General features: G+C 34.1%; 1 protein-coding gene across 1 annotated transcript; it reads left to right on the top strand.

The window, feature by feature from the left end:
• Positions 1–2,462: 2,462 nt before the first annotated feature.
• On the top strand, positions 2,463–6,961 carry LOC122610445. Its single transcript, XM_043783437.1, has 13 exons — positions 2,463–2,554; positions 2,783–3,202; positions 3,303–3,360; positions 3,477–3,616; positions 3,739–4,032; positions 4,134–4,412; positions 4,502–4,549; positions 5,184–5,342; positions 5,433–5,675; positions 5,789–5,843; positions 5,978–6,117; positions 6,238–6,546; positions 6,632–6,961. Exons 2-13 carry the CDS (start codon positions 2,810–2,812, stop codon positions 6,869–6,871), a joined length of 2,358 nt encoding a protein of 785 aa, XP_043639372.1. The 5' UTR covers positions 2,463–2,554; positions 2,783–2,809; the 3' UTR covers positions 6,872–6,961.
• Positions 6,962–12,489: the final 5,528 nt, after the last annotated feature.

Genomic DNA, 12,489 nt, shown 5'->3' with positions numbered 1-12,489 from the left:
CAAAAACACAGAAAGGGCTATCACATGTAGCTAATGGCATCGTCATACCATCACTTGCATACTCACCTTTGCGCTAACAACACATACATGGATCCATATACGCTAACCATATACTCAAGAGGTTCTTAAGCTTTATCTCAATGCAACAAAAGGTTCTTAGGCCTCATCTCAATTCAACTATGGGATTTTTAGGTCCCGAACTCAAATTAGGCCCTAACGCAAATCGATTACCACATACGGAATCCACCATCATATGGTAATCGACCTAACATACATATAATCGTATGCAAGAGTACTCACCTCCTCCGCGACAACAAAACCACGATATCAAATATGAATGTTTTCAACCTAGCAATTCAAATCATAAAACATGCATAAGGCCATTTTTCACCTAATAGGCATAACTAACCATACTCGCTAGTTCCACTATCATTCTTTACCCATTTGCATCCTATTTTGCCATTGCGTTGGCTCATCTTAAAATCTCATTTTATATCATTCTTTACCCATTTGCATCCCATTTTGCCATTGCGTCGGCTCATCTTAAAATCTCATTTTATAAAGAAACATCATCTATAGCCATCACTGTCATTCCAAATTATAATCAAAATCACCATCTTTCATTCTTTACTATGAAAGTCACTACAATATTAATAATAAAATCATCTAACCGAATGACAACAAAAACATCCAAAAGAAAGTGGAAAAATCACAAACAATCTTGCATGGTCTAAAATTTACCAATAACATACAGTTCTACGGTCACATACTCATTTTCCTAAAAATCCCCAAATTAATTTAGTTCCAAGAACCGTAATTAAATTAGAGCAAAACACCCACCATGCAAGAAATCCCCAAATTAACTTCATCTCAAGAATCCTAACTTAAAATTAGATCAAGTTAGTTCATTTATATAAATCCCCCCAAATTTTCAACTTTTAAGAACCCTAATTTCATAAAATTGAAATAAAAATTATACCTTTGAGCAATAATTACTAGGATGGAAAATTTACAAATTTCCTTCTTCCTCTTTCTTGTAATTTTCGACATATACACACATATGTATGATACATCTCCCAATTTGAACTTGATAGAATACTTAGATGTTATTATTATGATATTCACTTATGGAGGTTCAATAAATTTACTATATCAAGAGAGAAATTGTTAAGAAGAAGAAGAAGAAGAAGATTAGAAAGTGTATGATTAGAATGGTTGGTAGAAATGAAAGAAAGAGGATGAATCACAAGACGGTATTCTCAGAGTGTCACGATATCTTGAAAACAAAAAGGGGTATTATAACCGCTAGTCATTAAGGTTCCAACTAAAATAACTCCATATATAAAAACAAAATATTAAGAAATTATTTTAATGTCAGAACTACACGATTGAAACGTCACATTAAGCCAACATATCCTCCAAGCCTTAAGGTAATATGAGCATTGGGCTTTACTGAATTTTCTCGTAGCTTATCGAGATTCAACTTCTTATTCTTTTCTCCAAACTTACCTTACATTCTTTCTAATTACTCTATCAACGGTGAGACTATATTCAAAAGGCTAAAAATAAAACGCCATCTGTCACCCGTCAACCACGAAACTTCTAATCTATGTTGATCTTGTATTCGTTCCCATTTCACCAATGCACTAAGTATCTTCCAGGCCTCTCGCAAAAAGAACTTCGTGGCTGAATTGAATTTTGGAATAAACATAACGTTGTCAAAGAAAACAATTACAAACTTATTACATAACGGATATGTAGACCATACACTACAACGTGCCTATATTTCCACCCGTTATTTATCATGGAAGATAAAAAAACAAAAGAAAAGTATATTTATATAAATAAAATAAGGGAAAAATGAATATGGCGTTGTTCCCAACTTGGGGAAAAAACCTTTCACATGGGATAAATATCTATGAATTATACAAAAATGTTTATGTTTTGTAATGAACTACTCGAATGTTTATTATACGCAATGAATTATTAAATCCTGGTTATTGAATGTATCTGAGTATATGTTGTAAGTTTTTAATTGGTCGGATACATCCAATAACTGGGATTTACAAGTTTATTATATACAATAAACATCCGAGTAGTTCATTACACAACATAATTCATTACATTCCCAAATACACTTCTTTTTAATATTTTGAATAAATATTTGATGACCCATATTGATATGTAAAAAAAACCACTGCTTAAACCCAGTAGCCAGGGGTATATTCTAAATCTACTATGTGGGCGTCGAGGTGAGTTTACTCAATGTCTCAGGTTCGAGTCTTGGAATTCACATCTCAAAAATTTTTTCATAAGAAGGAGATTGGAGGTTCAGAAAATATCTATTGAATACCCCAAACACATCTCAATGGAAACTCACTTAAAAAAACATGTAAAAAGTTTTTCACCTAACTTATAAATGACTAATAAACTAACAGCCTCATATATCTTTTTACCATTGAATAAAATGGAACAGTAGGGGAACCCGAAGAGATATGTCGGACCGATAAACGACGGCGCTCGTTGGCGTGTTCATTCGGTTGGTCACGCAGAGGTAATATATATATATATGTATGTATAGGTATATATAGTTTAAATGAATCTGCGATGTAGATAATATAGTTAGGGTTAGGGTTAGAAGAAGATGGATCATTTATTAGTAAATTCTTTGGTTATTGAAATTCCTTATCGTATTTTCAATCTGATATTTGCCTGTAAATAATAATAATAATAATAATAAGAATATTCCATAATAATCAAAGGACAGTGATTTGGTCACCAGGTTAGGAAATTACCCCATCGATCGATCATGATGGAACACGAATATCATTATTATTGCTCCGAAATTCCTGGTGAGGTTTCCAAGGTTCTGATCAAGGACGGAATGTATGTCAAAGAAGGACAACCTATGTATGTCATCAAGACTCAAATCCTATCCCGTTCCGTCCCCAAGCTGTTGTCTGACGAATCCCAGAAATCTATGTATAAGAAGTCTATCGAAACCCTCACGCATTTTCCCCCTGATGTTTTTCCAAATGTGGACAAGATTTTTGAGCCCGAGGAACAACACTTTGCTAGCAGCCTAGTAATATCTGCTGATGATGATGATGTGATGAAAAGATATGCAAACTTCAAAACGTTTGATATCGTCATGGACCATTCCGATCATCTTTTTTCATCACACACTTGTGCAATGAAACATGTAAGTACGTCGTGTGTATGTGTGTTTCACTTAACATTAATACGTACCCCTGCATTTGTTACGTTGCTGAACATTTTTATTTTTATCATATACGTTTCAGCCTGACTGGACTAGCACTATCAAGCAAGAGCGGAGGATTCTTGAGCAACACTTGCCTCGTATATAATGCTCATTTATTCGAAAATAATTTTTATAAAAATCTTAACTTTTTTGCTATGCCTATATAAATATAAGCATGTAACTTTCAAGTTTTCTTTCTTTTTATGTGGTACAGAGACTATTTTTGTGAGGGCTTATGAATCGAGGATGGATCTTCTAAGAGCTGTAATTATCGGACCAGAGGGGACTCCTTATCATCACGGTCTCTTCTTCTTTGACGTCTTCTTCCCAAACAAATATCCTTATATCCCGCCTGTACGTCATCCACTTCCTCTTCTATTTGCTCCTGTGTGATGTACACAAATATGCCAGTTAGTCTAACTTATTCAGTAAGTGATTCATCTTTTTTTGTTATCTTTTTTCCATCTCCCTGTCAGCTTGTTCGCTATCACTCTATTGGTCTTTGTATCAGTCCAAATATGAACATGTGTGGTGAAGTATGCTTTAGCCTTCTCGATACAGATGCCGGAGAAGAAACTTTGTGGGTGCCCGGCACAACGATGCTCCAACTTCTGGTCTCCATACAGGATCTAATTTTCAACACAAAGCCTTACTTTAATGGAATTGGAAATGCAATGACACCCAGGGAATATCTTTCGTTACTATATAACGAGAACACCATTATAAAATCACTCAAAACGATGGTACATACCATGAACAAGCCTCCCAAGGTAAAGTTTGTGTGTGTTTTATTATTTTGTTTTTGGTAGTTTCTTGTTTCATGTGGTTAACTAATTTGAAGTTGTTAATTGGATGATATGCATGAATGCAGAACTTTGAGGATTTTGTAGTTGGCCACTTTCGTACGCGTGTAGGTGATATCAAAATGGCATGTAAAGCTTACATGGAAGGGCTGCAACTTGGGTGTCTTGTTAGTGATGTCACCTGCTCAATCGAGTTCAAAAATGATGTGGCGTCATGCATCAAGTCCCTTGTAGATGGATTTGACAAAATCGGAGCAAAGGGAGCTCAGGAATTCCTTTCTCTAGTTAAAAAGAGGAGTGTTATGGATGACGAACCTACCAATTATGAGCTGGAAAAAAAGAGGAAGGTATAAGTTCCATTCTTTCCCTTTCATCTTTTAGATTAATTATTGTTTCTCTGCTGTGTATGGGTCATTAATCACCAAAAGCTCATCAGGTTGTTTTTGATGAAAACCGCAACGATGCAGTGAGCGAAAAGAGGGCGGTACGAGTTTCTTTCTCTCTTTCCCTTTCATGTCTCAGTTTTAGAATCATAGGCTTCAAGTATTCTTACTTGCTTAGGTATGTTGTTTAGGTCACTTGTTGTTTTTGTATTGTACGGATGTGTGTCTTGCAAACCAATCCCTACTATGTTTATTTTTTTTTTGATGAAGTGACTAAACTTTTAACAAACTTTTCCGAATTGTGAATTGTTGCTTGCTGTCACGTTAACCCCCATTTGCAACCCATCACCATTTTACAGTGTGTCAGATTTAGCTAAAAAGAGCGGGTCCTAATAGGTGGAGTCACCCATTTGGTATTGTTAATGCATATAAATTGTTCTGTTCCAAAGATCTTGGTTGATCCAACCATGCCCTGGCCTGTTTGACCTGTTATCCAACTCATCCGACCATCCATTCTCTGAGCTCTACTTATAATGGTCTACTAAATGTAGCTCAGAAGCTACACCCTGAGTCTCTTTGCTGCATTCTGCATCTGACCATGCCTGGCCCGTTTAGCAAACAGACCTTTATGTAGATGAGAATTAGCTGAAAGATAAAAAGTTCATATTTTTCTTAAAGGGAAAGCACAATTGTTAGAAGCTTGTTAACCAGGACTTTTTTTGTCGCAAGTTGCAGGACATTGAAACAGGTCATGGTTCAGGCGATCATTATGTGCCTTGGTCATGGACCGTCACTGCTTATGAGCCTTCTTTGGTTACTAAGGTTCTGGTAAAGGAAGGAATGAAAGTCCAAGCACAACAACCTTTGTTTGTCATTGATGCTGCATATATGATGGTTATAAATCAAACTGCGGATCTCTAGTATAGTCTGTTTTCTTTTTAATTAAAATTTTCATCACCTTTGTGTTTGTGTATGGTCCTGTAGGATGCTATTTTGCAAGTGCACACACCTAGCAGTGTAAGACAACCAGATTCAGCGATTCAGAAGATTCTGGAGGCTAACCAGAGTTCACGCGCTGGCATCTTTTCTATGGAAGATCCATTGGCGAACCAGGATTGTGCTGATTATAAAGATGTTAAGATTACTTATAAATACTTCAAGAAGTTTGACTTTGTCGTGGACCATTCAGATCATTTTTTTTCAGCACAGAATTCTGATATGAACCAGGTACTTGTGTTGCTGTTTATTTTTTTGGAATAACAGTATCGGGCTGTTTATCTTTTTTGGAATTACTTGCTTAGATACAGAATTCTGATATACGTACACGTGATATGTTTCAGCTGCCAGGTAAAAGAATACGTAAAGAGTGGAAGATTCTTAAGGAACAGTTGCCTGGTATGCCTATACCTCAGAAATATTGATTGTCAAATATAAACCTTTTCCTTAATCGATATATAAGCAAGTAATTTGAGCTTAATCAGCGACATTAGGGTTATATGCAAACATGGGTTTTTTTGTTTTGGCTGCAGGCACCATATATGTGAGGGTTTATAAATCGCGGATAGATCTTCTAAGAGCTGTAATTGTCGGACCAGAGGGAACTCCTTATCATAATGCTCTCTTCTTCTTTGATGTGTGTTTCCCAAGAAACTATCCTAAAACCCCACCTGTATGTAATCCTCGTCTTCTTTTATCTAATTGATGTGTCTAAAGTCGTATATAGACACTCATATATACATGTATCATGTATGTCAGTTGGTCTAAGCTTTTCCAATTTTTTTGGTTACAGCTAGTGTACTATCACTCTGGCGGTCTTGGTATCAACCCAAATCTGGACAAGTGTGGTGATGTTCGTTTGAGCCTTCCCAAAACAAGTGGTGGCCAGGAGACAATGTGGCTGCCATGCACTTCGACTATCCTCCAACTGCTTGTCTCCATACAAAATCAGATTTTGATTGCCAATCCTTTATTCAATGAACCCACATATGCACATATGAAAGGCTCTGTTTATGGAGACCATTCATCGGCACTATACAATGAGAATATCCTAATAAAGTCACTCAAAACAATGACGTATACGATATTGAAACCACCCAAGGTAAGATCGAGTCTGTTTTCTACTTGCACTAGCCGTTCAGTTTGTTTATTATCTCTGATGTGATATTGTTGGATGAAACATGCAGAACTTTGAGGGTTTTGTGCGTGGGCATTTTTATAGTCGTGCACGTGATATCTTAATATCATGTAACAGAACGACCTGTTCAACCACGTTCAAGAATGATATGGACTTATGCATCAAGGACCTTGTGGGAGCATTTAGTAAAATCAAGGCAAAGCAATGGAAAGTCATGTATTCCCAAAAAAAGAAAAATCAAGTACTTATTACTCTGGTAGATAAAAAAAACAACCGCCTCAATTTGTAGGAAATGATCTGTGTATATCAGCTGTCGTATGTGAAAGACTAGTCAATCTTATCCAGCATTGTAGTATATATTTTTGTTTTAGACATTTTAGCCGAATGCCCGATGCGGCGGAAATGGTGGTAGCTTTAATACGATGGTGGTCACGGCGGGTAGGGGTGAGTACGGTTCGGTTTGGGTCGGTTTTTGACTAAAATCGGAACCGAACCGTTATAATTCGGTTTTTGAAAACTAAAATCATTGGGTTTCGGTTTTTTCGGTTTCGGTCTTCGTTTTTTCGGTTTTAGTTAGTTTTTAACCACTTGTGGTTTGGGTCTAATTGAACTTGAAAAGTTTATAAGTTTATATCTTATGATTACACAATAATGAATTTCAACAAGGTTTTAAAACAATATTAGTAACAATAATACTACAACAATGATAACAAATCTATTAAAATAAGTTGTACAAACTTCAAACAAATTTTATAAGTAACTGTTTATATGTTTTATGATTTGTTTAATTATACAATTATTAAAACAAATCAATCTTATTGTGTATTTTTTCTTAAAGCATATAGATGATATTATTATATACACTTAAAAATGTAAATATATTAAAATATTTACCAAAAACTAATAATAATATGATATAAATATAAAGTAAAGTAAACAATATATATCTTTGGTTCGGTTTGGTTTTTATGGTTCGGTTTTTCATTAAAAACCAAAACCGAACCATAACTTTCGGTTTTTTGAAAACCAAAACCAATGGTTTTCGGTTTTCGGTTTTTTCGTTTTTCATGGTTTTTTCGGTTCGGTTTTTGCTCACACTTAACGGCAGGTAATGTTGGTTATTGAAATATATTTGGGGTGTAGTTATTAAGGGTATATTAGGTATTATTAAGGGTATATTAGGTATTAAATGAACTTTTAGATAAGATTAGTTATATTGGTAAGGGCATTTTAGGTAGAGAAAATGAGAAGGTACCTTAAGGAGAGAAGAGAGAGAAGGTTCATTTTTTTTATATTTTTTTTAGCTTATTTTTTGAACTTTTTTTTTTTCCTTTTTTCATTCTCTCTTTAATTAACCAATTTCATATAAAAATTTTAAAATTTTTTTTAAAATATTTTTTTTCCAAAGGGCGTAGCCCGTAAACTATAGGCGAAGCCTCTCAGACTATGGCGGAGCCATGATAGCTAAGGGCGAAGCCCGTTAGGTAGATCACCCCATCACCGATTACCCCTATGACCTATCTTCCTCTACGACCTATTACTCCCACTAGCTACCCTTATTAATATCTTTAAGGGCGAATCCCGTACCGTACCCTTACATGTATAACTCACTAATTCAGGTTAGAATTTCTTTTATTAAAAAGAAAAAAAAATCAAGAAAACAAGCTTAAAAAAATGAAAAAACGAACCTTCTCGACCTCTCCTTAAAAACCTTTTCTCTGGATCTTTACCATATATATATATATATATATATATTATATTTTGAACAACAGATGGACGAATATTTAGATGTTATATAACGAGTAAAATGTGTTCACGCTATGTCGCTATCTAGTCTGAATAAATTATATATAACTAACGATAATGTTGTACCGATAATCCATGTTAATGACGTCTTTTACGTGTAGACTTGAAAGGCTAAAACTTGCTTCGTTGAATGCAATGAGACTAAGAGGAGTGAAGGCATTCCCTTTTTTGGGCATGTGGCATTTTACAATCATTAGAGGCATTCCCTTTTTTTGAGGCATTTCCTTGGATTAATTTTTGGAAAATAATATAAATAAATCTAAAAATAAATACAAAATTTAAATAATAACGGATAGATTGAACAATAACGACTAGTTTTCAAATTTATACTTTTTCACCTAATAAATACTTTCACTCTCTCATTCCAAAAACACAACTTAAAATTTCAAAAAAATCCACATACCACACACACCCATAACCATGAACTTTGGGCGAGGGAGAACACGAAATAAACTAACCCGTCCTATCGGACAACCGCAATCCACACGAGATAGAGGACGGGGCAGAGCACGAGGCCAAACCGGGCAAGGGAGAGCACAAGGCGAATCAAGTCGTACTCCCTTTTAGTCACCCATTCGTACTCCTATTCAGTCACCCATGCAACCTCGACCTGAACCTACACCCACGACACCTTCAATTCACCCTAACGGCGGAAATTTCTGTCCGACCAAACTTGCAACCAACGAACGAGATGACTGATGAAGAATTCAACGAGGCATTTGATGATACCATGGCTAAAATTGAAAGCGGAGAACTTCGGCCAGTTACATGTGGTCAGAACCGAACTCACGATGACGGGAGACCTAAAGGATACGAGACCGACCCTGGTGAAGAATACGTGAACGACTTTCCCTTGGAAGAGGAAGATTATCACTATGAATACCAGCGCCGTAACGATGTTGATAGTGACATTTCATCGACCGATTCCCTTTATGGTTAGCGTTAAGTGGTTAACTCGCGTTAATGTTTAATTTTTATTTAATGTGTTTGTGTTAAGTGTTAAGTGTTTTAATTTCATGTGATGTGTTTAAAATAAATGTAATGTTATCAGAATAAATGTAATGTTTTCAAAATAAATGTAATCTTTTATGTGATGTGTTTAATTTTAAACATACATGAAAAGCATAGATAGATAACTAAAACATACATTTATTTTAAACATACATAAAATAGGATAAAAACATACATTTATTTGAAAACACACACAAAATAACTAAAACATTGGATAAAACATACATAAAATAGCATAGATAAATAACAAATTAAAACATCTTCGATAAAATCATATCATAAATCTTGGACTGGTTCGTAGCAATCCCCACTCCGTGATGTACAGAAAAGTCGGATGCGTGACATTGTACTCAGTTATAGCAGCTTCGAGAACCATCTCGTGTTCTCTGTTGTTCAAACGAGCAAAGATGTGCTCGAACGCCTGAATTGAGTAGCGCATCTTCCGCCATTTTCCTTGCAAACTCTCAAGGCTCCTTTGCTCACTTTGATGATTTTTGAGATTAATAAATACTTCCCCTACACGACTCCAAAATATTCTTTGTTGTTGGTAACTCTCTACGTTTTGATCTTCGGCTACCTCAAGCCAAGCTCTCACTAAATTAATAGTCTCATCTGCTGTCCAAACTCTAGCCATTTGTTGTATGAGTGTATAAAAATTAAGAGATGAATAAAGAAAATAAGAAGAAAAGGAAGAAGAGGTATAAAAATGAGGAAATGGTAATGTGTAGTATATACAGATTGAAATATTATTGATTAAAAAAAAGAAACCCAAAAGTAACGGTCAAAAACGAAAAAGACAAAAAAGTTGGATGCCTATTGGACGCGTTCGAAATGCAAAGGGGCACGCATTTTTAAATGCCGGAACGCCCCCGGGACCGAGCTCGGGCATTCCGGGGTGTTTCCAGCGAGATTTTTGAGAGGTAACGGGTCACTCCTCTTAGTCTGACAAGCTGTGAAACGTTCCACATCGGACAACATAACGAAGCTGTGAGACCTTCCACATCGGACAACATAGGTTGGGTTAATTGGAGAAAAAGGTTGGAAAAAAATATTGGAAAATATCCATGCAACCGAATTGGTTACATTTGATATTGCAAGATAATTCGATTTTAATTCAATTAATAAAATATAATATTGATAATCTATGTTAGTTCAATTAAAAAGATACGAGTAATCTAAAGCACATAATCATTTCTTTTTATAGACTATAATATTGATAATTTTGATACTAACACTTTTCATTCCTTACTTTTACACTATGTTCTTGAGTTTTTTTAAAAGTAGAAAAGAAATGAATCCAAATGCTTATAAAATAGATTGAGTTCTTGAGTTTTTTTAAGGAAAGAAAAGAAATGAATTGATATGATTTGAAAAGATTTTTTAATTATTTTTAGACTAAAAATCTTCTTATTTTTGGAATGATTTGAAAGGATTCCAAATCTTCTATTCTCATCAAATCATTTCATTTCATTTAAATTTCAACTCAAGAACAGAGCATTAGATTTCTCCTTTTAATACTATTATTTTATTATCAACAATAGATCCATATATTGTTTCATCCAATAATATCATATCAATGATAGACTTAAATAGTTAAATGTTTAGGATTTCGTTGAGCCGCAAGATCTCCTATTCCTCAAATTGCAGTCAGGGCAAATGTGTCCAGCGACTATAATGTTAGAAACCATCATTTCAACCATAAATATTTGGTAGATCGTTTTTAAATGATAACAAGTATATATTTCCGCGCTTCGCAGCGTAACAAAATTAGAATAAAAACATTATATATGACACTTACGATATAGGGATACAAAAAATCGGTAACAAAAATAACCAATTCAGCTTAGTAATGAAAAAGAAAAACTGTTAATGTTGATTATAATGTAATATAATATTTATATTTAAGGAATGAAACTCTTCGAAATTATGATATACTTAATATAGTAATAAATTATATTAGTACAATTGTCAACAATGGCCTCTACATCTTTAGCTAAAAACTTATCTTATTTTCACATGATAAATTATAAGTATCCTTAGATTGATTGAGTTTGAATGATCCGGTCTTCAAAACACTACTACCACTTTGGTCATTTGCTAAGTTAGTTTTTCAATTGATTTTAGTTGAACTAATATGTCTGTTAAATTTGATATTCATCTCCTAATTGGACATGATTGTTACTTTTAAATAGATTACAAATATTATTTACTAATTTATATATTTTGTCACAAATTTTTAACCATTAAAATCCTTTCAAACTTAAACCCAATATAAGTGAAGATTAAATAGGTTTTGTCAGCCACTTAAAGTATTATATTTTGACGATCAATAATAATATTTAGAGTAAGCAAGTATTATTATTGACCGTCAAAATATAAAATAATCTTTTATTTGATAAAAGAAAATATAAAATAAGACAATAACTCTAAACATCCATTTATAAAAACTTAAGATTAAAAAAAGATTTGAATATATTTTATTGACTTTAATTGATGTTTATTTATACATTTTAAAACTTTAAGAGTAAAATTTTATAAATATAAAAAAGAAATAATAATTCCAATTGAATGGATTGTGTGTAAGACTTGAGAACAAACAAAATAAAATCAAATGCCATATGTGAGCTTTTTAGTGGAAGATGAATTAGAGTCAACTATTTATCTTTTGTTTGTGTTTTGTTGTGTGTATATGTTATTATTATCGAGGAGTGTAACACCACTAGGGGAAAAAGTGTAACCCCAGCAGAGAGGGTATTAGCTGTGACGTCGCTACTAATATTGCGGGTTCCCATGTCTGTAATGGTAAATCTGGCAGAGAAATTAGCAGTCCCCCTGTCAGTGTCAGAGTATTAGCGGCGACGTCGTCGCTAATACCTTGATCGGGTTGACTTTTATCTGGTGGTGTTACCCTATGCCATTATTATTATGTTAAATTGTTAATGAAACTTGTACTTCATGCGACAAAGCATGTGCTAATAGCTACAGGATTTTCACCTCAAAAAGAAAAGTTGCTTTTTAAATATAATAATAATATGATCATAGTTGTTGACTCGTAACTTTTGACTCGACTCAAAAACTTGATTTTTGACA

The sequence above is a fragment of the Erigeron canadensis genome, chromosome 1 (assembly GCF_010389155.1).
Source record: "Erigeron canadensis isolate Cc75 chromosome 1, C_canadensis_v1, whole genome shotgun sequence".
Taxonomy (NCBI): Eukaryota; Viridiplantae; Streptophyta; class Magnoliopsida; order Asterales; family Asteraceae; genus Erigeron; species Erigeron canadensis.
This window is presented reverse-complemented; position numbering and strand designations above follow the sequence as displayed.

Excerpts from the sequence above, each read along its gene's own strand:
- LOC122610445 (XM_043783437.1), top strand. The coding sequence starts at position 2,810 with ATGATGGAACACGAATATCATTATTATTGCTCCGAAATTCCTGGTGAG. Across the intron at positions 4,550-5,183 it reads CAGTGAGCGAAAAGAGGGCG|GACATTGAAACAGGTCATGG; the intron begins GTACGAGTTTCT and ends CGCAAGTTGCAG. Across the intron at positions 6,547-6,631 it reads CGATATTGAAACCACCCAAG|AACTTTGAGGGTTTTGTGCG; the intron begins GTAAGATCGAGT and ends TGAAACATGCAG.